The sequence below is a fragment of the Streptopelia decaocto genome, assembly GCF_964273445.1.
Source record: "Streptopelia decaocto genome assembly, chromosome: 7".
In the NCBI taxonomy this organism is placed as follows: Eukaryota; Metazoa; Chordata; class Aves; order Columbiformes; family Columbidae; genus Streptopelia; species Streptopelia decaocto.
This window is the reverse complement of record NC_138661.1, coordinates 13,179,685-13,206,996: the sequence shown is the minus strand read 5'-3', so window position 1 is coordinate 13,206,996 and position 27,312 is coordinate 13,179,685. Positions and strand designations below refer to the sequence as shown.

The 27,312-nt window shown below is 40.7% G+C and overlaps 1 protein-coding gene across 1 annotated transcript; it reads left to right on the top strand.

The window, feature by feature from the left end:
• Positions 1-27,307, top strand: YY1 (YY1 transcription factor). Its single transcript, XM_082057962.1, has 5 exons — positions 1-978; positions 11,370-11,532; positions 21,067-21,127; positions 23,448-23,606; positions 24,724-27,307. Exons 1-5 carry the CDS (start codon positions 282-284, stop codon positions 24,904-24,906), a joined length of 1,263 nt encoding a protein of 420 aa, XP_081914088.1. The 5' UTR covers positions 1-281; the 3' UTR covers positions 24,907-27,307.
• The last annotated feature ends 5 nt before the right edge of the window (positions 27,308-27,312 follow it).

Sequence of the window (27,312 nt, the reverse complement as noted above, 5' to 3'; positions counted from 1 at the left end):
CTGCTTGGCGGCGGGGGGGCGGGTCCCGGCGGCAGCGGCCTCCCGGGGCTGGGGTCCGTCTCGGCGGCAGCAGCGGCAGTCTCGCGAGGGAGCGTAGCCGGGATTTGGCGGCTGGCTGCCTCCCTCTAGCTGGCTGCGAGGAGCTGGTGTTTGTGTGGAAGGGGGAGGAGGAGGAGAAGAAGGAGGGGAAGCGAAAGGAGCCCGAGCCCTACCATCCGCCGAGGGGAGCGGACCGGAGCCCCCTCGCCCCCGGTGGAGCTCTGTTCCCCCCTCGCCCCGCCATGGCCTCGGGAGACACCCTGTACATCGCCACGGACGGCTCGGAGATGCCGGCCGAGATCGTGGAGCTGCACGAGATCGAGGTGGAGACCATCCCGGTGGAGACCATCGAGACCACCGTGGTAGGCGGCGAGGAGGACGAGGAGGAGGAGGAAGAGGACGAGTGCTGCGAGGAGTGCGGCCCGCACCACCCGCCCCATCACTACCACCACCACCAGCCCATGATCGCGCTGCAGCCGCTGGTCTCGGACGGGGACCCCAGCGGGGCGGGCGGCGGCGCGGCCGGCGGCGGCGGGGGACAGCTCCATCTGCACCACCACCACCAGGAGGTGATCCTGGTGCAGACCCGCGAGGAGGTGGTAGGGGGAGACGACTCGGACGGACTACGGGCCGACGACGGCTTTGAGGACCAGATCCTCATCCCGGTGCCGGCCCCCGCCGGCGAGGACGAGTACATCGAGCAGACCCTGGTCACCGTAGCCGCCGCCGGTAGCAAGAGCGGAGGTGGCGGCTCCTCCTCGGCCGGCGGAGGAGGCCGCGTTAAGAAGGGCGGCAGCGGCAAGAAGAGCAGCAAGAAGAGTTACCTGAGCGGGGGAGGCGGCGGCGGGGCCGAGGGCGGCGGCGGCAGGAAATGGGAGCAGAAGCAGGTGCAGATCAAGACCCTGGAGGGGGAGTTCTCGGTGACCATGTGGGCCTCGGGTAAGTACGCGCCGGACCCCTCCCTCCCCGGGCCCCAGGCCACGCCGGCGGCTGCCCGGTTCGCCTCGGACAGTTTTGTTTTGAAGGGAGGCCATGTTTTGATGTGTGTGATGGGCGCCGCCATGTTCATCGCCAGGGCAAGTATGGCGGCTCCCCGAAAAGATGGCGGGGTCTGCGCTGCTGCCGCCGCTGCTCCTGCCCGGCTCCGGCGGGGGGAAGGAAAGATGGCGGCGGCCGCCAAGATGGCGGCGGCTGAGGGGAGTGCGAGACGGAGGCAGCGCGCCGCTGGCTCCAGGACTAGGCCGCAATGGCGTAGTTTCTGCAGCAGGGGGAGGCGGGGTGTGCGGGCGGGCACAGGGTGCGGGGCGAACCCAGCCTCCTCGCTTCTCCCCCCGTCCCCGCCCCGCCGCTGCCGCCGCCGCTCCCCGCGGCGCCCCGTCGCTCGCTCCCTGCCTGCCTGCCCCTCGTCCTTCCCTCCCCCGGCCACCGCCTCCCGGCGCCCTCTGTCCTCTTTCTCCCCCGGCTCCCGGCCGGCCGGCCCGCCTCCCCTGCTTGGCTGCCGCTGCCTTGCCGGCTCCCCGTCTGCCGTTGCCCACCCTTCCGCGCTGCCGCCGCCGCGCACCCGCCGCCCCATTGGGCCGCATTTTAATGCTGAACGCGGGTGGCGTCCCCGGATGAGGCGTGTGCTCCGGGCCGTGACCGTTATGTGCGGGGGGAGAACCGCCCGCCCCAGCGCCGCCCGCCCCGCCGGCTCTCCCCGGCCCCGGGACGGCCATCTCCCCGAAATACCGTTTTACTGTTCGCCCGCTGGGGATGAGCCCGGGGGCCGCCCGGCACCGACCCGCTGTGGTAGCCAGGCGGGGTGTGGGTGGGGCCTCCCTGCCCCAAGCCAGCGGTGCCGGCCGGGGGGAAGCGCCTCTTCGCCCCAGCGGGGGCCGGTTTGTGGCCGCACCTCTCGCCGGCTTCTGAGGGGGCGGCCACAAACAACCGGCCCCTCGGAAGCCCCCTTGTCAGGAGCCCGGCTCTGACAGCCCAGAGGGGTGGCTTCTCGCTCCGGAGGCAGCGCTGCGTCCCGGGGAACGGCGGGGAGGAAAGGAGCAATTTCGGATTGAAGCTCGGAGACCGTTCAGCTTTTCCTTGGAGAGGTCTGAAGCTTTAAACAGGCTTTTTAAATAGGCCTGCGGAGTCTGTATTGTGTGAAATTGTTTTGTGGGTTTGGTGGTTTTTTTTTTTTTTTTTTTTTTTTTTGGAGGAGTTGGGGTTTTCTGTGGGAGTGGCTCTTAAAGGGAATAAAATCTTGTGAAGGTTAGTATCTGTAGGGCTTGGAATAAACCTGATGTGCACCTGCCCTTCCCACTGTATTTATCTGCCACGATTTTCTGGTCCTTTCCATTAAAATATGTGACAAAGAGTCTTTTTGGTCAGCAGAAAGGGGTTACTTGTGGCACACTTTTCTTTTGTTTATTTTTTCGTTTTTACAAAAAGTATATTTCTGGAAACTAGGCTCTGTAGTCAGAGTTCTATGCTGAAGTTATGAAAGTGTGGAAAAAAAACAGTCAAATAGTATCAGTTTGTGTAATATTTAAATTGGTGTGTGGTCTTTGACTGGTAGGTTGGTAATCTGTCTTGCATGTCATAGTTCTTGTGCTCTTTTGAATTTTTAAAGAGTCCAGTAGGATAAACATACTCTTTAGGCTTCTCATGTAGTCTAAAGTGTTTCATCTCTGTGATGTTTGTGAATGACAAGTGGTTGTTAGAAAGGGGAGTTAGAAAGGCTGTGCTACCATCCAGCAAGACCTGGATGGCTGGAGAGTTAGGCGGGGAAAAGTTTAATTAAATACAACAAGGGAAAGTGTAGAGTATTGTATCTGGATAGGAACAACCCCAGGTTCCAGTATAAGTTGGGGAATGACCTATTAGAGAACAGCATAGGGGAAAGGGACCTGGGGATCCTGGTGGACAGCAGGAGGACCATGAGCCAGCACTGTGCCCTTGTGGCCAGGAAGGCCAATGGCATCCTGGGGTGTATTAGAAGGGGGGTGGTTAGTAGGTTGACAGAAGTTCTCCTTCCCCTCTCCTCTGCCCTGGTGAGACTGCACCTGGACTATTGTGTGCAGTTCTGGGCCCCTCAGTTCCAGAAGGACAGGGAACTGCTGGAGAGAGTCCAGCGCAGAGCCACGAAGATGATGAAGGGAGTGGAACATCTCCCTTACGAGGAAAGGCTGAGGGAGCTGGGTCTCTTTAGCTTGGAGGAGAGGAGACTGAGGGGCGACCTTATTAATGTTCACAAATATATAAAGAGTGAATGTCATGAGGATGGAGCCAGGCTCTTCTCAGTGACAACCAATGGTAGGACAAGGGGTAATGGATTCAAACTGGAACACAGGAGGTTCTACTTAAAATTGAGAAGAAACTTCTTCTCAGTGAGGGTGACAGAGCACTGGAACGGGCTGCCCAGGGGGGTTGTGGAGTCTCCTGCTCTGGAGACATTCAAAACCCACCTGGACACCTTCCTGTGTAGCCTTGGTCCCTTCCATTCCCTAACATTCTGTGATTCTGTGAAGGGGCAAATGTATTGAATGGCTGAATTCTGTTGTCTGAAAAGATGGGAAGAATGATGATTCTGATTTTTACTCCCTTTTTAAGTATAGGTGATTACTTGTCAAGTCTGGTAGAGTTTATGGTGCTTCTGCTGCTGTATACTCAGTTGACAGACCAGTGAGTCTAACTGAAGTTCCTTGTCTATTGATGAACAAAGAACTTTAGTTCAGGAGTTTTCCAAATACTGTTTAGGAAAATGGGGTCCTGTATGCTTCTGTGTATTGTTGTATGAAACCCGAATTAAATCCACTCTTTTTTTTTTTTTTTTCCTTCCCTTAGAATTGATCATCTAAGAAAGATAAAAAATAATATAAACTAATATAGTCTTCTGGTTTGTGGAAGCTACCTAAGATAGCTGAATGCAAGTAGATGTATGACTCATGACCTGGCATGATACCGGACCTTGCTGAGATCAATTGACAATTTGTAGCATGCATTTGCACTCTGAAATTGAGAGTACTTGATAGGATGCTTCCTTAGGGCTTCTGCATGCTGATTATTACTTGGCTAAAGTGAAGCATGTGTATAATCAATTCAGTTGATTCTCTTTCCACATACACAACTTTTACATAAGGGTAGCCCTATTGATTTCAGTGGTTTTGTTCTTTATGACCATGACCATGCAAGCTCAGTGGGAGTTATATCCATTTGTAATTTACTGGAGGTTGAATTGCATTGCTGCATTCAACTCAATTATATCCATGATGCAGAATATGTATTCTGACTAGACTTCTAATGCCAAAAAAGCCCCCCAAAAGCAAAATCACAAAATATATAGGTAAAATAGAAGTATTAAAGTATTACCTCCTCTCACTGTGTACTTGTGCGCATACATCCACCCTCCTCGCCGCCCCCCCCCCGGCTTCAAACCGCCTTTGGTGAAAACCTGCTCAGTTAAGAGTACTGTAAAGTTTTACTGAGCCTATTGGATAGGTTTTTATGGTCTGAAGTTGTTAAACGCTGAGGCTTCATTGTCTGTTTTCTGAAATTTTAGAGGGGGAACAGTTGCCAGAAAAAATCCCAAAGAAGCAAAACTGATGGGGGCGAGGGGAAACAAACAAGAAACAACCAACAGAACGAACTACAGGCTTGCAAAAGGGTAGTTGTACTAAAATTTCCCTACAGAATTTGGCATACTGTATTTTGAACAAAGGCAGTAGTTTTGCCTCTGTTCCTTGACATAATTAAGGACTGCTTGCACAATGATGTAATTGACTCTTTAGTTTAAATGCTTAGCAAAAAGTTTATCAAAAGATGAATAGTAAATAAGGCCATGCATCAGGATAAAATAATGAGCCCTATATTGCTGTTCATGGGTATTTGAACTGGGAACAAGGGCACTGTGCTCACCACAGTGTGGGAAGGCAACGTGAATTAATTACTGGTTACTGTTTTCTGGTGCCGCTGTATTAGTTTGTACACGGGCGGTACCAAATTTAGTCAGTCGTAAGTCTTTGTCCATAAATTAGTATAACATGTCTGGTAGCACCTCTTGAAATATGTAGAAATAATCTGTGAAATATATAGCAATATGGTTAAAAGGGACTACTCAATCCTTGTCTTATGTGGCTACTTAGAAGCTGCAGTACTGTGTTGGCAATGGTTTAGACTTACCATAACTTCTCTTATCACCTTGGTATCTATGGTGATATCAAACTTGTGACCCATGATTACTTTAATTAAAGTGTTTAGTTTGAACCAGGAATGCTTTGTTCTAGTTCAGATTACTTTTCCAGATCTTCAGGATGGAATTATTTGTCTTTCTTCATGTGTGAAAATAAGAACTGAACAAAGAAAGGCATTAGGTATATATGGTGTGTCATGTTTCTTTATTGTATTTTCTCTATACTGTCTAATATCTATCCTGATTATTTTCTCTGGGGTATCCTGTAATGGATTTAGAAAATGATATATAGTTAATAGTACTCTGTAAGTGAGATACCTCGATTAGTACTAGGAAAATTGTTTTTTATTAAGTGGAATTTATTTGAGACTTTGCTAGATTCAATTTGAATCATCCTCTTTGGTGGCTGTCTCCAGGTTGGGTACACAATGGTGGTGGGGGGAAAAGGATCATTAGAAATTACTTTGTGAGACTGTGCTAGCGAAACTGATTCTTAGATGCAGGAGCATTTGGGAAGGTGGAGCTGAAATGCTGGCTCTGCCAAATGCTGGAATTTGAAGTAGCTGGGGCTTAATTTCAACAGGAAAAAATATATTAGTGTAACTGCATCTGCTTCTAGGTAATGATTCTTGAATCTGTCAAGCTTTCAAACCTGAAATAGGTGTTGGTTTAAAATAGTGTATATAGTCTGCAAGCTTGGGGCTGAAATAGAACAACCAAACTAAACATGGCACACACGTGTTAAACTGCTTGAGTCTCCTATTCCTAGATGGAAAAGACAGAGTTGTAGACGTTACATGTATGATTTGGAAATGATTCTTGATAATCCAGGAAGCCTGTGTGTGGACCCATATTTGGAAACTCAGGGTTCATGCCAGGTCTCTAGAGGGTTTTTTAAAACCTCTTAAAAAAACTTTCAATGTCTTAAAAGTGGAAGAATTTTCATTTATCAGATTGCAGGGGTGAGAGGAATTAAGCATCTGCTGTCTGACTAGTATTCTTGCATAGTGTAAATGATAGACAAGTCATTTAGTCCGGTTGTGGTCCTGTATCAAAGATGGCTGAAATTCTTTGCAATGACAGCTTCTTACATGAAAGTTTTACATAATGGAGGCAGAAAGTTAGTCATTGTCTGGTTATTAAGATGATAACCTATTTCTGACTCCGATTAAGACAACAGTATAGGCTTTTGGTGTCCGTAAGTGCCGAGTCTGCACTGACATTTTTGCCAGCGAACCTTAGGGGATAAGGCAGATATTTTCCTGCATCTGTTTTAAATATCTTTGTAGTTTTGAAAGTCAAATACAGAAATGTGGCTAATCACTTCAAATATCTCAGTTAAGTGACCTCTCAGCCCAACTTCAAACTAGAATCCTCTGACTTACTATTGGAGCCTCCCTGAGAGATCCATGTCACTTGTACACTGATGATTCAGAAGGTCATAGTGCTTCTGCACAGTGTCTCCCAAATGTTGAAGTCAGATGGTGACTATTGATATATGCAGTGGTTTTTGTTCATGTCTCAGTGATGTGAAATAAGAGATGGGTGACATGGGGAAAGAAGAACCTGTTCTCTCTCCGTGTGTGCAAGGCACATCAGTGGAAAAGTAACCTGGCAGCCAATTAGGTTAAAAAATTACATACTGTGCAAAATGGAATTTAACACTCAGAAGTGGCTGCTAAATAACAGTGTTATTTAACAAACTAATTAAGGTTCTTTGTTTCCAAACATGACCAATGCACTGATTTGTCTGAGGAGAGGAGGCTGCAATGTAGTAGCAATAGCCAAGCTGTTACCACGGTGCCTTGGTGCTGCACAGTTGCCGAATACGTACTTCATGATGTAATTGCATTTCAGCTGTTCCTAAAACAAATGTGTTTAACAGTGGGATCATAAAAAAGAAAATTTAAGCGTAAATGTTGTTCATCATTTTAGTTGATAAGCAAAACATCTTTCAACTTTGTACCTTGTGGAGGAAGCTATAGGTCTTATTGCTTTGCTAACAAGTGTACCTTCTGAGTTCCCTTTTGTACTTCTTATTTTCCACAGGGGAAAACTGATTTAATAAAAATGTGTTCTCCTTGCTCTGTAATAGAGGAGGAGGATGGCTCAGAGATTTAGGGATCTGGAAGTGGCTAAAATCAAGAAATAACTGGGGTGGAAATACTCACAGATCTTCTTGGGTTGAGAGTTCAGGGGTCATCTTACAAAGCTGTGGAGTTCCAGAGATGTCAGCTGGAGCTAGCTACTATTCTAGAAATGCATTAAATAATAGGGTTCTGAGATGGATGGGTTTTCTGTGCAACAAAAGGGCTGAAAGAGATGGAGAAACTGTAGTAATAAGAGCAAAAGATAATAAAGTCTTGGGAAACAGATTCTACCATGTTCTGTTGTTGATCTGTTACATGGAATCTGTGGTTACTAGTTTTATCCCAGTAATGTCTTCTTTCTACCTCAGTTGGTACTTGGCCTTGAAACTCTTAAAACTTTTGTTTATTTCACCAGTAGAAGTGTGTTTTAAGTGGCAGTCAAAAGATACGGCTGGCCAAAATGTTGAACTTTCACTGTTCTTAGTAAAGTTTGACTGACTTACTTTGAAGTACACAAGTTAATCCACTTCAAGATGTGTATTGCTTGTATATAGGGCATGAGAGAAGTGCAAATGGAATGGCACTGAACATGATTTGTTTGGGTATGTCCTAAACAGATACATAGAACAACCCAATTTAGACTAAGTATCTATCTTAATGTAATTGGGCATAGAAGGATGGGGGGGAAGGGGAGATATATATATAGATATATCTGGTGTGTCTAACAAATCTGTATTTTACAGCTTCATAAGATAATTGTTGCAGTGACTGGCAGTGCATGCTCTTGTGAAGAGAAAACGATTTACTAGTTGACATGTGTTCAATATCTTCAATATCTTCAATATCTTTAAGAAGACAGGACTAATATAATACTGGAAGTTTCTTACAAAATGCTGCATTAGATCTGTAACAACAGTGCTAAATACACACTTAAGCAAAATGCTTTGAGTCTGCTGTATTCTCAAGAGGCTTTAAGGGTCAAACTAAGGCAGATCAGATAGTATACAGCAGTTAATTTCGTTTTCCTGGCTGGTTCCATGGCTCTATCTGTATTTAGCTTGCATGGGTGGCATCCAGATTAATTTGGCATGGGCATAAACTGCACAGAGTTATCGTGCCTTATTTGTACTATGCTTCTCCAGAGGTGTCACCAGAATTTCAGGGTTGTGTCTCTGTCCTGCTTTGCTTTGGATGCAGTGTGTTTGATTTTTCTAATGCCTTATGAGAGGAAAAGGGGGAAATAAATTGGCAGTAGTTGCACCAGGACTTGCTTGAAGGCAGAAAACAACAAGCAGCGAACTTGTCGTATTTGCAATGAGGATATCAGTTAACCTGGCAGCCTGAGTGAAAGTTTGCTTGGACTTCAGCCTCCAAACTTTGAGCTACCTAGTCCAGGTTTGTTGAGGATCACAAACTTGTGATGAGTTTGTGCATAGAGGACAGTGGTAAAGTTTTTCCAAAGAAGTGTGTGTGGTGTTTTTTTGCTTTTTGTTTTGTTTTGTTAGGGTGTATTTTTTCGTTATTGTTTGCTTGTTTTTTTTCAATGAGTCAATAATGTCATAAGATGGTCTGGGTACTAAAGAGCAAGTCTGCTGCTACTTTTGAAAAAATGTTTGACTTCTGGTGTGAACCAGCTCTTCTGTCTTGAGGGATGTTAGCCTGACATAACACTTTAAGGTAAATGTTTTGCATGTTGTTGTTTTAGTCTGTTTTGGTTTGAAAGAGTTAAAAAAAACCTGCAGTTATGTGCTGCTGTAGAGATACAGGTGTTTCGGTATAGGAAAATGTGATTGTTTTTTATTTTCACATAACTGTCAATATTTTGAGGGATACCTTTTCTTATTTTTCTGCTATATAAAAGCAATATGTTCATAGTTTTCCATGTTTTACTTGAATAGCCTGTGGAATTGAATAGGCATGGAATTGATTTCTGTTGGTAGGCTTTTGGGAAGTAAAGGCACTGAAGGCTTTCAGTTTGGCCCTCAAACAGCAAGAAATATGGTGGAATAGCCAGCATTTACACTAGGGAAGGAAAGATCTTACGGAATGTATACAAAATTTCCCTGCTGAGTCATGCATCTGATCTGAGGCAGGAAATGAAACTTGTTTCTTTTATGAATGTCCTCAAACAGTCAAACTGGAAGTTCTGAATGACTGTTGAAATGGCTAAACTGAAGGCAGCTGAAGTCACTCTAGTTTACAGCATGGACAAGGTATTGCTTTTAGCTTTCCAGAAGTTCTGTGTTCTTCTGAGCTTCAGAATGTCTTTTCTGCCTGTGTAGGCAATCATAAATACCTGTTCTCAAGCTTTTATTTGGAAGAACAAATCATTGCCAAAATGGAGGTTTATTGACTTGAATTTGTAACTCCTGCAGGTGCTGTAAAACTTGGCATATAATCCTTGCTTTAGGTAAATTCATATGCTTTCTTTAAAGCACTGGCAAATGCTGAAAGCTAGGGTGGTGAGTGGAAAACTAGATTAGAATTAAAAAAAATGTGCAAATAGTCAATTTTGCAGTTCATTTCCAATCTAATGCTGCAGATTATTACCACTCCTGTCTTTGCAGTGTTGGAGGCTATTTTCCTCTTTCACCATGGAACATATACATGAACTGCTATTTGATCTGGTAGATCAGATTAAACACCAAACTAGCAGTAACATTTCTAGAAATAGCTCAGTGGCAAACACTAAAGCAGGCATTACAAACTGGATAGAAATTTGTCCTTAGTATATTTCTTTTATTTGCCTGTATCTTGTCCTCTCTTTTCTAACCTAAGTTACTGAGTAATGAATAATGTTATTTCCTGTATTTCTGTTCATGAGAAAAACCCCTCACCTACTGCTTTTTTTTTTTTTTTTTTTTAAATTGGGAAAAATACTGTTTCTGTCCTACCACCTTGTATTTCCACTCCTTAAACATTACACGTAAAATAAAACTTCCTGTTATTTTTGTAGAGCCTCTTGTGTATAAAGTGATTTGCAGAATGTGCTCCCCATACATAGAGTAACAGAAGTAATGTAGTGGCAAGTTTGTTAACATTTAGCTGAGTAGTTACAACTGTATATAGACATCTGTTGTCCTAGGATTATTTGAGGGTGGAAAACAGGGTTGGTGCTGAGTCTTTCCTTCTTTTGCTGTGAGCACTCCAGTGAGGAACATAGGTGGATGTTTCCATTCTTTGTCTTCCTTGTGCCTCTCTGGTTTCTATTATAAAATAGCAAGAGGAGAGAGAAAACATTGTGTCTTAGCATATTCTAAGTTGTGAATGTGAGTAGACAGCAACAGCTGGTCTTCCACCTGTAGTCCTTGAGGAAAAATCCATAGGAGGAGCTCTAGAGCAGATAAAGCAGCAGTATCTTAACTGAATTGCAGATCAAAGCTCTGAATGATCCCTATCTGCTGTTTACATAATAGAGTGGGGAGGACCTTAGGCTGGTCTCTGCAGAGGAAGGAAGAAACCCCCCCTCAGGAGGGAGACACTGCTTGGTTTTTTTTGCTTTCATTAGACATGTCTGCAAGTATTTAAAAACTTTATGGACAGTTGCTGAAGCCTATTAGCAATTATTTTTAAATTTCTTGTCTCTCCATGACACTTCTTTTGGAGATGAAGGAAGTCTGAAGACTCTGAAGTAAAGATCAGTAGTCCTAATGTCTTAGGATATCTGTCACTCCTCTGATAGGCTTATTTGATTACTGTCTGCTGTTGAGATCCAAAGCGGGTATGGTGAAGGGTAGTCTCAGACAAGTTAAGGGAATCAAATCTTTAGGCATCATTTCAGGAAAAGTGCACTGTCTTTCAGGTGCAGCCAACATTCCTGGGATTGTTCTACTTATTTCCTTACTTGTTTGTATTTAAATAAATGTGACTTCTGCTTTTTTTCTCACTGTGTTCTTTCTGTGTTCCTCATGCTGTAACTATATGGTTGCTCTTCACAATTAGTGTGGAAATTTGGAAGTGCAGCGTATTCTTTTAAGCGTGCAGCAACAGTGAACTTGTATTGAGATGCAGTGTAATAACTTATATGCTGTTTTGATCTTTAGTATGTATTGAATTCAGTATTTTGTGTATTTCAGATGATAAAAAAGATATTGACCATGAAACAGTGGTGGAAGAACAGATCATTGGAGAGAATTCTCCTCCAGATTACTCAGAGTACATGACGGGGAAGAAACTTCCTCCTGGTGGAATACCTGGCATTGACCTCTCAGACCCCAAACAACTGGCTGAATTTGCTAGGTAAGTAGGAAGAAAGGATCTTTAAACTAAAATGTTTGTCTTTTCACTGGTTTCATTATGAAACTGTTAGGCAAAATAAACAGTAGATTTAGTATAGCTTATTGTTCCATTTAAACATCTGAAACAAGAGACTTAATTCAGAAGAGTAGCTGGTACTGTGTTAAAATAACTGGATTTTATATTCAGCAGTGACTTCTTCAGTGTCTTCTCGTCTTTTATTGTTGGGTAGGACAGGACCAAAACACATTGATTGGCTGCATCTTTAACATGACAGAATGTATCTTTCATGTGAGTAGTCTTAGTTTCTTCAGCACCAAACGCTCTGACAAGTGAAATGCCGCTTTCAGGTTGTTTAGTACAAGAAAGCTAGGCACAGTATTTAGTTTGTAAAGCTGCTTACTGTTCCACCTGCTTCTTTCTGCTTAAGCTCAAGGTCTTCAACTTCTTTTCAGTGTAGTCACGTGTCTTGCACTTTCAAGTGCCACTGATAATTTCAGTTTCACAATCGGTAACTGATACTGCTTGGATTTTCTTCTAGTGAATCAGAATTGTAACTCATTTACGTGTCAATACATTGACCTGAGTGGCAAGGTGACTTTTCCTTTCTCATAGAGGGGTTCTGCAGGGGAGTGCTGGGTGTCATATGTCTCTTTCCCCCTCCCTCCACAGAGCCTCTGGTACCAAGTGCTTGGGGCAGTCAGTGGCCACCAGAGACCTCTGCTTGGGGATCTGGAAGCTGTGACATCAAGGTCACCTTCACAGCATTTCCTTGGTCCCCTTCTTTGTGTGCATGCGCATGTAGTTACCAAAGGCATGCTCCTGTGCAGTGTATGGGCAGAATTAATGCTGGTGTCTCCAAATATTTGAGCACAACTGTTAGCTTCCTGCAGCTGCTGGAATCAGTTTTTCCCATGTTGAAAGCAAAATGTATGTATGAAGCTATATTCCTGTTTTCTTACCAGCTGGCTGTTCTTCAGAGCTCTGGTGCACAATTCTGAACATCAATGTACTCTTAGGTGTCAGATGTTGTTACTCTTATCTCCTGGGTTAGCCATTAGGGGGCTAAGTAGGCCTTTTTTTTGTTTTTTTTTTTCTTTGAACAACGAGTTTTTCAGCTAGTTGCTAGATGGCAGGGGCTGTTGAGACAAGTTCTGGTCTGGCTTCTTGGTTAGGTGGGTCTTGGTGTCCAGTGTGTGCATCTCCTTGTTTCACCTCTTGGATCTTGCTGCTTGGTACAAACTTGTTCTGCTGCTCTTCAGTGTGTTTTTGTTAGAGGACTGCCAGCACAGCCTTGTTCCGTAATTATTTCAGTAAAGTCATTGAACTATGGATTTTGAGGGCTCCTAGTAGGATAGTTTTGCAGGGCTTTCTCCTTGCTTCAGGATATCTGATCTGGAAATATATAAAAACATGTCATGAACAACTGAAAACAGGATTTTAGATGAAGTGGTGGGTGGTTCTAGCTACTGATGCTGTTGTTACTTGTTTACCTATTGTTAATCAAAATGCTTGTTTTCCTCCGAGATCTCCTGAAAGGTTAATACAATTTTTTGTGAAAGCAAATATGTAAGTGATACTATGAGTATACATAATATTCTGATTTGAAGATGTTGCACGTTTCTGCTCATTATGTGCTTAGAATGGTATTCTCAGTTATTTTAAAACGTGCTGAAACCTCTGGTTCTATTAAACACTTAATTACTGAACATCTGTCTTTTGTCAGGAAGTTTAAATAGTTTCTCATAGGATATTCACCATGCAAATACTGAATATTTTTCTTAAGATTGGTTTTAATACTCAATGTTTGCCAGAATTTGGGCTTCTTGAAACAACCAGATTGCTTCTATCAGATCTACCTGCACATTTCTTGTAAAATGTACTGCATCTTTGGATTTTGGTTAATTTTCTGTGAAGAAAATAGTGGTAGCTGGCAATAATTTAGATTTGCCACTTTTTTAATTCACGGTAGAATATTCTAAGAAGTTCTAGAGCTAGAATATGTTGATGATTGAAAGATTTAGTTCTATATGTGCAGTCTCTTTTCTATTAATATATTTCTGTACAGCAGATGAGATGTAAACCACTTCAGTCATAAGACAAATATATGGTGGTAGAGTAAGCAGCATGGGGACATCACCTTTAGCAATATCTTCAAGTTGCCCCAAACCTATGAAGAATTGTTCTGATAATTTAATTGCAGATACATAAAAACTTCAAGCATCTTCTGTTTTAAGAAAGTTTTTTGGATTTCTTGGTCAGACTTGATGACTGTCAAACTTCTAATCTTGCCTTTAAAAAAAGAAAACTGTTAGTTTTGTGTTAAATCTTAAATGATTATGTATAGCTGAGACTGAAGAATATGGGTGTATTAGAATTTGCATATTGCTTGTTAAGGTCTTGGTCCTCTTGCAGTGAAGCATTTTAAAGCAACTCCTTTTAGCTATAACAACAAGAATTCAGGCATTGATATCTACAAACCTATTTTTATACTGATTTTCTGGTATTCTTGATGGAGGTGGCTGTGTGTGGTATCATTAGAAACCTTGCATGTCAAACTAAAAGAAAAATACGCATGTGCTGGAATTGGGTTTGGGGGTCCTAAGATTACCATTCATTCTAAAATAATGTGTTTATTTAGTGTTCTCCAAAAGTTTCAAGTGTTACTGGTCATAATTTTGAAATTCTCAGTAGCTGTATTCTGAAAACTTAGAGCAACATGTGAAGTTGAAACCGTTACTTTTAAACTTAGTAGGTAGCTTCATGTGCTCAGAGTAAGGTTTTGAATAACACATTTTTATTTTGATGTCTTAAAAATAAGAATTGTGTGCAGTCCATATACAAGGAAGTATACACTTGCTAGTAAAATTGTATGCTAAGTATTTTGTGCAGTTGAGAGCAAGTTATTTTGGGTTGCTTTCCTGTTTTAATTAAGGTATCTGGAAGAATCTCACTATACAGGGTGTTTAAAAAGATGGACCCAATTTGAAATCACACTGGTTTGAAATTGCTTCCATCTTTTTGAAACATATTGTATGTTTGTAGACTTTAGCTACTCAAAGCCAGGCTAGATTAATTGTTTATAACCATGCAGCTTATTTTGATTAAGGATAAATTGGCTGAGGCGTTTGCAACAATTCTTAGGAACAAAGTTCTGAGCTTAAGTTTAAATGGGCAAAGTTAGAATTCCAATGGCAACAGATTTCAGACAAGGTTCTGGAGCTCTGATCGTGGTCTGTTTAGTGAGAGGTAAGGCAGGGGTGGACTTGATGCTTGAAGTCCTGGAGCTCTTGCAGCCTTTTTCTTAAAAAAAAAAAAAAAAAAAAAAAAAAAAAAAAAAAAAGATAACAGTAGTTCAGCATGTGCAGTGGAGACCAGTGCTGCTCAGCAGCTAGGTGGCACTAGCAGAGCAAGCAGTTGTACTGTCCCTTGTGATACAATTGTCTTGTACCATGTTTTTTTTTGTGCATTTGTCATTGAGTCATGTAGCGGGAATCCGGAACCTTTAACTGGAACTGTTATAGTTGTTCTTGGAAAGGCTTTTGTACATTTTGAAAGTATTGAAAACACTGTGAATAAACAAGGTGTGTCAGAACATTAAGACATGTTCGGTAATGCATAGACAAATTACTGTATACCTGATTGGGTAATTTATTGCCTTTTACAAATTATTTGGTTCTGTTGTAGGACTTAAGCATTTTCTCTAGTATGCTTTAAAAATGTAATTACAAAAATTTTGATTTCTCTTACACAATCATACCAGAATGTGAAACAAGTTGTAAATTATCTGCTAAGAAAGAAATAAAACCTAATAAATTAACATGTTCTAGTTTGATACCTTTGACCGGGATACTGGAAATTCCTTCAAGTGAAATAAAATGTTTCATCCAAGTCTAAATTGATTGCAAATAATTCTGTAGCTAGCTGTGAAGAAATCATAACTGCTTGGCTATAAAAACCTGGGAAAGTGGCAGTCATATTTCTAGTTGGTGTTCCTGGTGAATTCCCTCAAACAAAGCCACTAAAAAGCATATTCCTGCTCTCTCCCCTCCCTCCCTCTTACCTTCCAGACAGATCCATGACTGATCTGGCTAAAGACACCAGAATATAGACATCAGCAGAACTAAGAAATCAGAAGGGAATATACTATAGCTGGGAAATTGGCACAGTAATGGGTCCTAGTGGTACAAACTTTATTCTCCGTGGCTTTATCTTCTGCTCTTCTTAGTACCTCTTCTGAAGGAGAGCCATTGTGAGGACTGCCCTTCCTTTCTATCAACTTTCCAAAACAAAGGAGGGGATACTGCATTTGAGTTTGAAATCAAAACACCCTTCTTAAAAGTGAAAAAGCATTCTGGTCACCTAGATTTATGACTTGGGACTCTTTATAAGGTATACACTTTCCTACTGCTTTTGTTCTTGTTAAAGAGGAGCTTAAAGGGCAATGAACTGACAATTGCTTTACCCAGAGTGGTGTGCTGGGGAAGGGGAAATCTCTTGCTCTGTACCACACTGCAAAGGTCACTCTCTCTGTTTACACATGATATTCTTCATAACTGGAACACAACTGGTAATTATTTTGCCAGAATGTTGGAGTGAAAGAGAACTTTTAATGACGTTTTCCTACCTAACCGTGACCAAAGCATGGTAATCTATCTTTGGTTGTAGATAGATTCCTAGGGCACCTTGTGCCACTCCCCTTCTGTCTATTTATCCAGAAGCCAGTCTAGCCAGTTTCAGGAGACTTCAGCACAAATGATTCTTGCAGCAGGGCCATGACATTCATGTTATTTCTGTTTCAGCAAGGCAGTACAAGGGGAATGGCAGAGTGGGGGAACAGATCAGAAGTGGCAGTGACATTACTGACAGAGAATAATTTCGTTCTCTCCTAACTATTCTTAGGGATGTGGTCATCATTACAGGTGAATATCACTGGTGATCATCAGGGACTTCTAGGATGTGTCAGAAGAGTTGCTTGAGACAGAGAGTAATGCTGTTTAGGTTAGATTTATGTATAGAGGGAGAAAAAGAATTTGAGAACAGAGAAGTTTAACAGAGGCAATAAAGGGAGATGATGGAACAAGGGGAAGTTCTATACTGTTGTTTTTTTACTTACAGATTTCCTTTATTCCTAGCCTTAACACTGCTTCTGTGGCTAACTTCTGAAATTTGATCTATATCCAAGATAATAGGTTGTGGAGATTGACAGGGTTTGGGGTGGGGATTGGTTCTGTCCAGTACATTTCTTTCTGTTCAGCTGGGTAGATGAAAGGAGGGAGTTAACTGTTACTTTCTGATATTGCATGGTGACAGAGTTGCTTGCTGTATTTTGAGCAACTGAGTGTTTTAATACCTCTGATTTCACTTGGTCTTCTTCATGCATGGTTAAATGTGCTTTTATGAAGCTAATTCTGTGAAGCTATTGGGTTGCATACCTTCCTGCTCCTTCTGCTGTCCCCCATTCACTCCCTCCACCCCCCCAATACAAGTTAACAGACTTGGCCTTTAATCACAGTGTCCCAGTGTCTTGATCCAAAGGCAGTTGCTACTACTAGGCATGGCCTATATAAACTCACTGCAAAAATGGAAATTCTTGTCTTGCCATGTAAATTGACTTTCTGCAAAGGCAGCCATTTCAAAAGTTCTACCCAGGCATTGATGTGTGTGTCTGTAATTGTTTTAAATAGTGGTATGTGTTAGAATTCTGTTTTTGACTAATGTTTCAGGCTAAGAAAACTTGGACGGAGCTGGTAGAGATGCTCTACTGGGTGGGAGCCAAAAGTCTAACCACCAGCAAGAGTAACCTGCAACAGTGTAATTAAGATCAATGGCCCAGGTTCTAGTCTGGTCTCCTTTGCAGAAAGTTAATTTTTAAGTAAGACAAAAAACTTTTTTTTCGAATACATTTGAATATTTTAGACTTCAAATTCCTTTTTGAGTGATTGTCCATATGGATTCCATAGCCTTGTGAGCAAGATGATATTTGTGGCAAAATGATCTGTTGTAGCTGTGCCCCTCGTGTATGTGCCCTTGTGCCTTTAATCCAAGTATATGGTGGGCCCAACAGCTTCTCGCTGCCTGTGGCTCTGAGATATAACTTGGACACTGTTTGCTGCCTCTTCCTGTTGAAGGATCTGCTTCTGTTTTGTGGAATAGTCTGTGGAACCCTGTGCTCATACACAATCTTGTTCTACACTTTAAGATTAAGTTACCGACTTCCCATTCTTCCAGGAGGAATGAAAAGATTTAAAATCTGCCCCTTGATAACTAAACTTTGTTGTCATTTTGTGGTCAGTAGGGACTGAATGTTTTTTACATTCAACTATACTGCTGAGGTGATACTCCTCACTTTAGAAACAAAGTTTGAAAATTACAAAGTCAGTTTATTCCAGAATGGACACTTATAATGTTACATGCCTGTTCAGACACTGGACTGAACTGAAGGATGTAAGGTGTATGTTGAAGCTCCAATCTGTCCAGTGTCTGACTGTCTGGTTCAGCTGCATTGGTTCCTCAGGCTTCCTGACTGCACTGATCTAAAAGCTTCCCAACCACTGTATTTTCTGTCTTATTCTACTCCAGCAGCCTGTCAGAGATGATGCTGTTGCAACATTTCTTTCCTAAAGATAGTCTTAATACCAGAGGCAAGACACAACAGTTATTAATAGGATTTAACATGATGATCAACGGGATCTTATACCAAATGTAAAAAAATGCAGGCACTACTCGCTAAAGCTATTTACTACTTCTCTTGTTAGTGATTCCTTTTCTGTCTAGTCTCTCCCTTTATATGTGGTCAGTTAAGAACAATAGTGATTTTGCTCATTTTGATGATGTCATGGACAGAGATCTTGGGCCTAGGAATTTTTTTGGGGACTGGGGGAAATGACTCAGCCGCCATTTAACAAGCTGACAGTTATAAGTAAAGGAGGTGTTTTTGGCACCAGCTTTGTCCCTTAAGGGTGTTTGTTCTCTAATGGCATAAACCATGACACCGTGTTCTTTCATGTCCTGTCTTGTCAAAGGATTCTTCTGTGTGTCCATTTGACTTAACAGACACTCATGTCTGTGCCTTTTCCTTTTGTAAAAATTGTAGAGACATGATAAGGAGAATCCCATGCAAAAGGTAGTTGAAAGCTTTTTGCAGGGGTACTGTAAGAAAGCTTTGGTGTTTTCCTACAGCCTTAGTATCTGTAGTACTATCAGTTTAGAACCTTACTGGAAGAGTGCAGTCAGACAGTCAGTCATAGTCACTTGTTTGGATTTGAGTACTTCACTCAAAGAGGCTGGGTAAACTAAGCAAAGCACAATTATTCTGTATTCCAATTGGATTATATAAATTAAATTAATCAATAAGGTCATCTAAATCGATGTGTAATCTTGGCAAAAGTTATCAGGAAGATGAAGAGGCTAGTTTACAGAAACAGATATAGGTTGCTGTGTTCAGGATGTTTCTCCCCTTACATTTAGGAAATGTTTAGGTATGCTGCTGTCAATGGTGCAAGAGGAGCTTTGTCAACACTAATGCCTCACACCTGTCTTCTAGGAGCGAGAGGATTGTTGGATATGATACTCTCCAGATTCTGTATTTTTGTCACATCTGTATTTTTAACCCTGCAGGAGACTGCAGTGTTCTTCACTTAGCACTGTTCATATTCAGTGTAGTCTGGAGATGCTGAGCCAGCAGGAGTTGACCAAGCGTCCACTTAGAGAAAAGAACAAATACAGCCTCTAAATCCTTGGGGTTTAATGCTGTGTCGGTGAAGTGGCTGTCAAGTGCTTTAGTCGCTACGTGATCACTTGAACTGTGCTGCATCTGCAATACTGAGAGAAGTCAGATTATTTGAGGGACAAATGATACCCCACAGAGCCACAGGAGATTTCTCCATCACATATGACTCCACTGGCAGCTGTAAGGAAGATTTCCCTGGATCCAGTCTCCAGGCCTTCTCAGGGAGGTTTTTTTGCTGCTCTTGCTTTAATTCAGCCTCACTCAAGGCCCTCTGTTGCTGTCCTCTCTCATCTGGCCACGTGAAGGAGGCAGGTGAAGCAGCAGATTTCAGCCATACGCATAGGAGTGTGCCTGCAAAGAAACAAATGCTTATGTGGTCAAATTGGAGGGATTTTAGCTTATTTTCCTTAGAGCTTGGGAATAATTTTGAACTTTTAGAAGGTGCTGTTTAGCCAGTCTCAGATCAATTATTAAAAATGCATGTAAAAAAATATGTCTGCACTACTTGGAAACCTCTTCCCCCAGCCCTGTCCTTCCATATCAGTTTCCAGGAACTGAACTCATGGGGATTAAAACTGTCTTGGATAGGAACAGATTCCTCTACTTCTTAACATTGAGAATAGCAATTCTCATAATTCTAATTCTTCTGTTAAATTCAAGCCACTCATATCTGTTTGAGACTAAAGAGTATACCAGAAAAACTTTGGTTTAACTTACAGATATGATATGTAGCTATCTTGTCACACAGAACTATCTTGTACTGTATTACCAGGAAAAGTCATTCAGGAACTCACACAAACAGACTAGCTTCCTTCTATGGCAAGGTTTGGGAATGTGCAAGAATAGCATTACTTATTTAAGTGAATCTCCAGCTGTATGAGGTGCATTTATTTATTCCTACCTACTTCCACCATAAGGTGGAGATAAGCCATTTCTTTTTAGGTTTCTTTTTGAAGGCAGCACTACAGGTTTGAGAAATAAAGATACATAAAAGGGCAGTGCACTTACCTGGAGTAGCATCCACATAGCTGGCTCTTCTCTGACATTCAGACAGGTGATGGTTATGGCAGGACTTCTCTAACATAATTTTCTACAGGAAGTCTTACTATGTTTGAAACAACACATGCAAGCATTAGTTTGCTGGGCTCCTTACATAGTCAATGAGGACTAATGGTGCCCATAAAGTAGTGGTGAAGATCCATATCAGCAACCTAGACTAAAGAGATGATTGCTTGTCAGTTGCCAAGAGTGGATTCCATGGGTACAGTAACTTAAAGTAAGAATAATTGCAGTTTCTGTGGTTAAAATGGATGTCTACATTGTCTATGTAGATTCCACAACTTGCCTGCCTTCCTTGGTTCTGTAGAGTTTTCTTCTGAAGTCTTTGTGGTAAAAATACTGAAGAATGATTGAGGCTACTCTGTCCTTTGTGTCTTGGTGCAGGGATGGAGAGGAAGTGAAGATAAATAGGCCACATGGGTACTGGCACAGCAAAAATTGAGTTTTCAAACAAAACCTCCTAATTATAATTAGTATAAGTCAGGAAAAAACCCTCTATTTCCATATATTCAAAAGAATAAGAAGGTAGTATTAAATGTGTTATTTTTTATTTTAGAGGTCCTTCTGGAAAAGCTAAACTTTCCAAATGACAAATTATACTTTTAATATTATTACAAATGTTTTGAAAATATTAAACTGAATACTACTGATGCATGTAATACTATCAAATAAATGTACGCATTATGTAGGTAGTTACGGGAGAAGAGCCGTCTACTAACATTGTTCTACTATTTTTTTTCCTTAAGAATGAAACCAAGAAAAATTAAAGAAGATGATGCTCCACGAACGATAGCTTGTCCTCACAAAGTAAGTGCAGTGTTAGCTTCTGAGTAGATTGTAGACCAGAATTTTGTATTGATGTTTTTTCTTGAGAATGAATAACTAAAATATCTTAGTGTTAATGAGCTGTACTCAGTTAACTATATTTTAGTTATCATTCTTTAGAAGCTTCCTTTCAAACTTTTCACTGAATAATATATTATTCCCATTCCTTGTCTTAAGGTTAGTGCATCCCTAATCTTCTGGTAACCATGATGCACAGTCCCTAACATGCTGGTATTACTGTTGTGATTTCCTGCCACCCAAGAATACATACTTGAAAGAATGTTCTGAAAGCTGTTCAAAGTACGTTTCTAAGATCTATATATCCTCTGCTTGGAAACTGACAGATTTGGGGTCTAGATCAGGAATCAGCAATTTATGTGCGGATGCCAAAGTCGGCATTATTGGAAGACTTTGAATTACATTCCGCAGAGCTGGAAGGTGCATCACCTTGAAAAGAGAGAGGCATCTTGGAGATACAATTCTCACCTACTGGTAGTGGAGAAGCCTCTATCTTGAATACATTGCCAGTCACCTAGATTGGCAGCATCTAGCTTTACTGCATAATCCAGCTTTTGTAGAGCTTCTGTTAGCTGAGTTGAGTATGTCATGAAAAAAGATAAACACAATCTTGCTGACTTCTGGTCTAGATAAGCGTGAGCCTAAGCAAATACTATTAGCAGATAGCTAATAGCACACATGAGAGACCATGAATTAGAAGGCTTCACTCTGACAGCCATAGTTAAAGGAGTTTGCTGGATTCTTCCTTGTGCTTATATTGATTTCCAATTCTTCATATTCCACAAGTGTCATGTTTTTATTGTAGTACACCTAGTATGTGGAGATCCTGGAACAGTTTCTCCTTACAATACCAAGGAATGCTACCTTCATTTCTTTGATTTACTTTTTCATAGCCTCAACTTCATCTCAATGGGGGGAAGGAAGGAATATCCTGTACTTCCATTTTCTCACTTCTAGTGTTTCTAGGCTTTGTGCATTTATTACCTCAGTTTAAAAAATAAAAATATTCTCTTCTTGGAGTCAAATAATGGCTTTGAAATGAATGCAGAGTTGATTATATTTTATTTTGATGCTGCTTTGCCCCACCCAGTTCTGTTACATGCAGTGAATGGTGGCACAACACTTCTTAAATTAGCCGAAGAAATTGTAGTGCCTGAAGAGAGAGAACACTTCTTGAAAGTGGCATTTCCCCTGTTTTTTAAGAAATAAGGCATGTTTAAATGTGTTTGTTGGTTTTGAAAGAAGTAATTTCCAAAGAGAAAGCCCAAGGAATTTAAGATTATCAGTGGAATGTTCCTTTAGGTTCTCTTGTCAAATAGAATTTTCAGTTGTTAATAGGCTTTTATGAGGGATTTTTATCCTTGAGGAAGACATTTATAAAACATAGGATAGATGTCTGTTGATTGTCACTAAAAGGTGAAAAAAGGTATAGAAAGATTAGGTAAAGAGAGCCCCAGCTCACTGCTGGTTTAAATGTACTCTGGAATCAAATTACTATTCCTGTGTTGATGCAGCATGGACCCCAGATTAAGACTTCTGGTGCTGTACCTGAGTTTATATATCTCTTGCTTTTAGCTTGAGTTGGCACTAACCCAGATATTTTCCTACCTTATTCAGTTGCCCAGTATCACTTTGTAGGTTTAAACTGTAGAAGCAGTGACAAACTCTTTGTATCTCAGGTGTTAGTGATGAATTGCTGCTGCCAGTTGGGACAAGGTAGTTTCTGTAAGCTGTTACCTGCTGGAAACCCTCTTGCTCGATTTCTTCTCAGGAATGAGAAGGAAGAGGACAGGATATTGGGAGATGGCATGGTGCACATACAGATTCATACTAATCTGTAGCATATTAGAGACTATATCATAGTACTGTAGTACTGAGAATATAGCACATAGAAGAATATACCATAGATATCCATGAATTGTCTTTGTTACCTTAAAACTGTTAAGTGCTTTTGTTTTGGTTTATTCATTTGCTTCTATCAGAGCTGCATCTTCTCCATGAAACTGTCCTATTATTCATTTGGCTGCACATGGTTCATGATACTAAGTGAGGAGAGGGTTTTGGGGTTTTTAGTGTTTTTTTTTTTTTTTGGTCACCTATCAAGTGATTAGTTTTCTTGGTATTGCTCTTTTAAAAATGAATTTAAGGGATCTCCTTTTCAGGGCCAAGTTTTAAGAAAGTATTCAGGATATAAAAACATTCTAAATGCTTGTACTGTAGCAGATAAAACCTTCTTTATCAGGACTATCTTATCTACTAATTGAGTTTCACTGTTCTTTTTAAGGGCTGCACAAAGATGTTCAGGGACAACTCTGCCATGAGGAAGCACCTGCACACTCATGGCCCACGAGTACACGTATGTGCAGAATGTGGCAAGGCCTTTGTGGAGAGCTCAAAACTAAAGCGACATCAGCTAGTTCATACCGGAGAGAAACCCTTTCAGGTATCGTTAACCTCCAGGCATAAGTACCACAACTTATTTGATAAACGTGTATACTGTAAATGTAACTTAGCTCACATATGACCTCAGGGATACTATGTTTTTTCTAAAAATCAGATGAGGCACTGAATGATAACCTTAAGAATTAGAAGTGCCTTAAGCTAATTAGGCTATCGCTTAACTATTTCCATGGCCTTTTTTTAGAAATTAGCAAATTGTATATACATGGGAGATACCTTCCAAAATACAAAGTTACCCACTTTAAAAATGAAGCCTGCAGTTACTACTGAATGAGGAGAATGTTTCTTTCTCCTCATTCTTTCAGCTTAGCACTTGTGGACAGCTGAGGCTCAGGGCTGTTTGTTCGGTTGACTCATGATACTAATTTTCAGGAGTGGGTGTTTATCAGTTTTCAGCAAAATGATGATAGTCACTGAATCTGTTTCCATTCATATCAAGTCATGTGAGCTGCTGCCACCAGAAGTCCCCTCCCTACTTCCTATGATACTGCTTATAAATTTTTACAGGTATTCATGGTCCTGAGCCTATCTGTGTTCTCCAATACATGTTTAAGATAAGCATTTTGTGTTGATTTTTTTTTTTTTTTTTAAATAAGTTAGTTCAGAATCTTGATTTGCAGTCCTCAGGCATTCACTTAGATGTGTATGCTGGATCTGCTGTGTGGTAGATATTAGTATTTACTGTTAAACATGCTGCCCATTGTATTACAAGCCCATTTTAAAAGGAAAGCTGGTAAGGTAAGCAAATCTTTGCAAATTGTCACTGAAAGTGGGAAATTCTGACATGAAACATTGTTTCTGTTTTCTAGTACAGCATAGCAAAATACTGTTTCAGATGCATAGAAGGTGTTTTTAGTGAAAGCATTTGCTTGCAAGCTAAAAGTTATTTACCTCCTTGAAGATAGATACAATACTGTGGTAAAGGAACCTGGAGTATTAATTTTATTTTTAATGCAATTTAGAAGTGATGCCCACTGCTTCACCTATAATAATCTTCATGTTTGTATAATCTAGTGATTTAAAGAATAGTATTGTCTAATCAGTGATTGGAATGAAGACTATTTTGGTAGCTAATGCAGTCTGTCTTTTCCTTTCAACAGTGTACATTTGAAGGATGTGGAAAGCGTTTTTCACTGGACTTCAATTTACGCACACATGTGCGAATTCATACTGGCGACAGGCCCTATGTTTGCCCATTTGACGGCTGCAATAAGAAGTTTGCGCAATCAACTAACCTGAAATCTCACATCTTAACACACGCTAAGGCCAAAAACAACCAGTGAAAGTTGGAGGAGAAAGTTCTTGAACTCAAAACATCTTACAGGAGAATGAATTGGAAATAAATACGCCTCCCCTTTGTATATTGTTTCTAGGAAAGAATTTTAAAAAAAGAACCCTACAAACCTAAAGGACGTGTTTTGATAAGTAGTAAATAAAAAGCAAAAAAAATACCGCAAAAAAAACTTTAAGGTGACGTTGCTAAGATGCTCAACCTTGCTCTGTTATCCCCTTTCAAGAACACGGTGTTTTGTAAAGCGTGACCCGAATCGGAGGGGTCAGTTCATGAACTTGCATCAAAAAAGACAATTCTTTATACAACAGTGCTAAAATTGGACTTCTTTTCACATTCTTATAAATATGAAGCTCACCTGTTGCTTACAATTTTTTTAATTTTGTATTTTCCAAGTGTGCATATTGTACACTTTTTGGGGATATGCGTAGTAATGCTATGTGTGATATTCTGGAGGTTGACAACTTTGCTTGCGGTAGATTTTCTTTAAAAGAATGGGCAGTTACATGCATACTTCAAAAGTATTTTCCTGTAAAGAAAAAAGTTATATAGGTTTTGTTTGCTATCTTAATTTTGGTTGTATTCTTTGATGTTAACACATTTTGTATAATTGTATCGTATAGCTGTAATGAAATCATGTAGTATCAAATATTAGATGTGATTTAATAGTGTTAATCAATTTAAACCCATTTTAGTCACTTTTTTTGGAGAAATACTGCCAGATGCTGGTGTTCAGTGTAATTTCTTTGCCTATTCAGTTATGGAAAGTGGTGCTCAGTTGTAGAATGTATTGTACAGGCACTGACCTTTTCTTGACACCTGATAATATGTACATCCCATGTAATAGAAAGGGCAACAATAAAACAGTGGTCCTAAAGAAAGAATATGGCAGAAAATTATCTGTAAGCACAGTCTATTTTCTTTTGTTGTCCAGAGCAAACCTAGTTCCTCTTGACCTCCCAGAAATTGGAAGCTAAATAAACTCAAGTTTCCTTTACTTTGCATTCAATTACAATGATTTGCGATGAAATTACATAATGCCACATCCAGTGGTATATACCTAAACAGAATTGGTGACTCTAAGTCTGATTTTTGAGCAACCTAGACTCCCATTAACTGGATTTGGAGACTTGACAGAGTAGTGGGGAGTTTTCAGTGTGCCTGGACAGCAACTGGGTAAAACAGTACAGTAAATAGCTCAGTGGGCACCTTCGTTTAGTCAAGGTAGAGAATCTTGGAGGTTTAAATGCAGTAACAAGAGAAAGAGGGGGAACGGTAGGGTATGAGTGGTCGTACCAGAAAAAAAGAAAGTTGTCTTTTTCTTTTGGCTAACTTGTTTGACTGAGTTACAATGGTGACAATTCTTGGAAGCTCATTGGACGTCTTTTACTTCAAAACAGGAATGAGTTCTCAGAGAACTTGATGGAGTTTTGATGGTCTAACTAAAAGTGGTTACTACTCATTTGTTCAAGTGTTCAAAGTAAGGAATTGGCAGATACTATAGTAAAATGTGACAGACTAATAAACATAAGAATATGCACAGAAATGCATAAGTAGTATTTCTTAGAGGGATGTGACATTTTATTACAGTGAAAACTGTTGTTAATCTTTTTTCTGAATTCTGTTCTCTTAAGGTTCATCACTTTTCATAGCTAATACTGTAAAAATTACTTTTGAGTCTGGTTTTGGTGGTAGTGGAAAAAACATGGGTAATAACGAAACTACACTTAAAACCAACAGAATTTTCATCAATATATAAGTGAATCTGAACACCGCAGCTCTAGTCTGATGTTATTAGGGGTAGAGAGAAAGATGGGACATTTAACTGTAAAGTATGCATTAGAGTTTTGGCAGTATATATTTTTTTTTATATATATATAAACAGTTCTTGAACAGGACGATATACTGAAACTTGTATAGTTGTAGTTAAATCCTGTATACAGTTAAGTTAGTGCCTATTCTTTTTGAAAGGAAATAAAATCAGTTCAGTCTAGTTCTAATTGACCTTACATTTTTTTCTTAAATGGTATATATATAAGGTGGTGTTAGGCTTGTGCAGAAGTTTACTTTCCTGTATCATAAAGTCGTACCCATTTTTATTGAATTGCAAGGTAAAGATATTCCTTGATGTCACTACTTCATCCTTCCACATACATTTGAGACTGGATTATTTATGTTAAATACTGATTTGAGGATTAACTGGGAGTTGAAACTTGTATTGCCCCTAGTTATATTGCATCTAATTACAGAAAGCTGAGAAATTTTCACCTAGGCTTCAAATCAGTAGCACTCCATACACTCCTGAGTGTAAATAGCAATGCTTAATAGCATGAATGATCTTGCTTTGTGGCTGGTTAATTCCACGTTGGGTATGAATAAATACTTGCATTGACCAGCC

Bases quoted from the DNA above. Each gene is read 5' to 3' on its own strand.
- YY1 (XM_082057962.1), top strand. From the start codon at position 282: ATGGCCTCGGGAGACACCCTGTACATCGCCACGGACGGCTCGGAGATG. The intron at 979-11,369 runs GTAAGTACGCGC...TGTGTATTTCAG, and splicing joins GGTGACCATGTGGGCCTCGG to ATGATAAAAAAGATATTGAC. The intron at 21,128-23,447 runs GTAAGTGCAGTG...GTTCTTTTTAAG, and splicing joins CGATAGCTTGTCCTCACAAA to GGCTGCACAAAGATGTTCAG.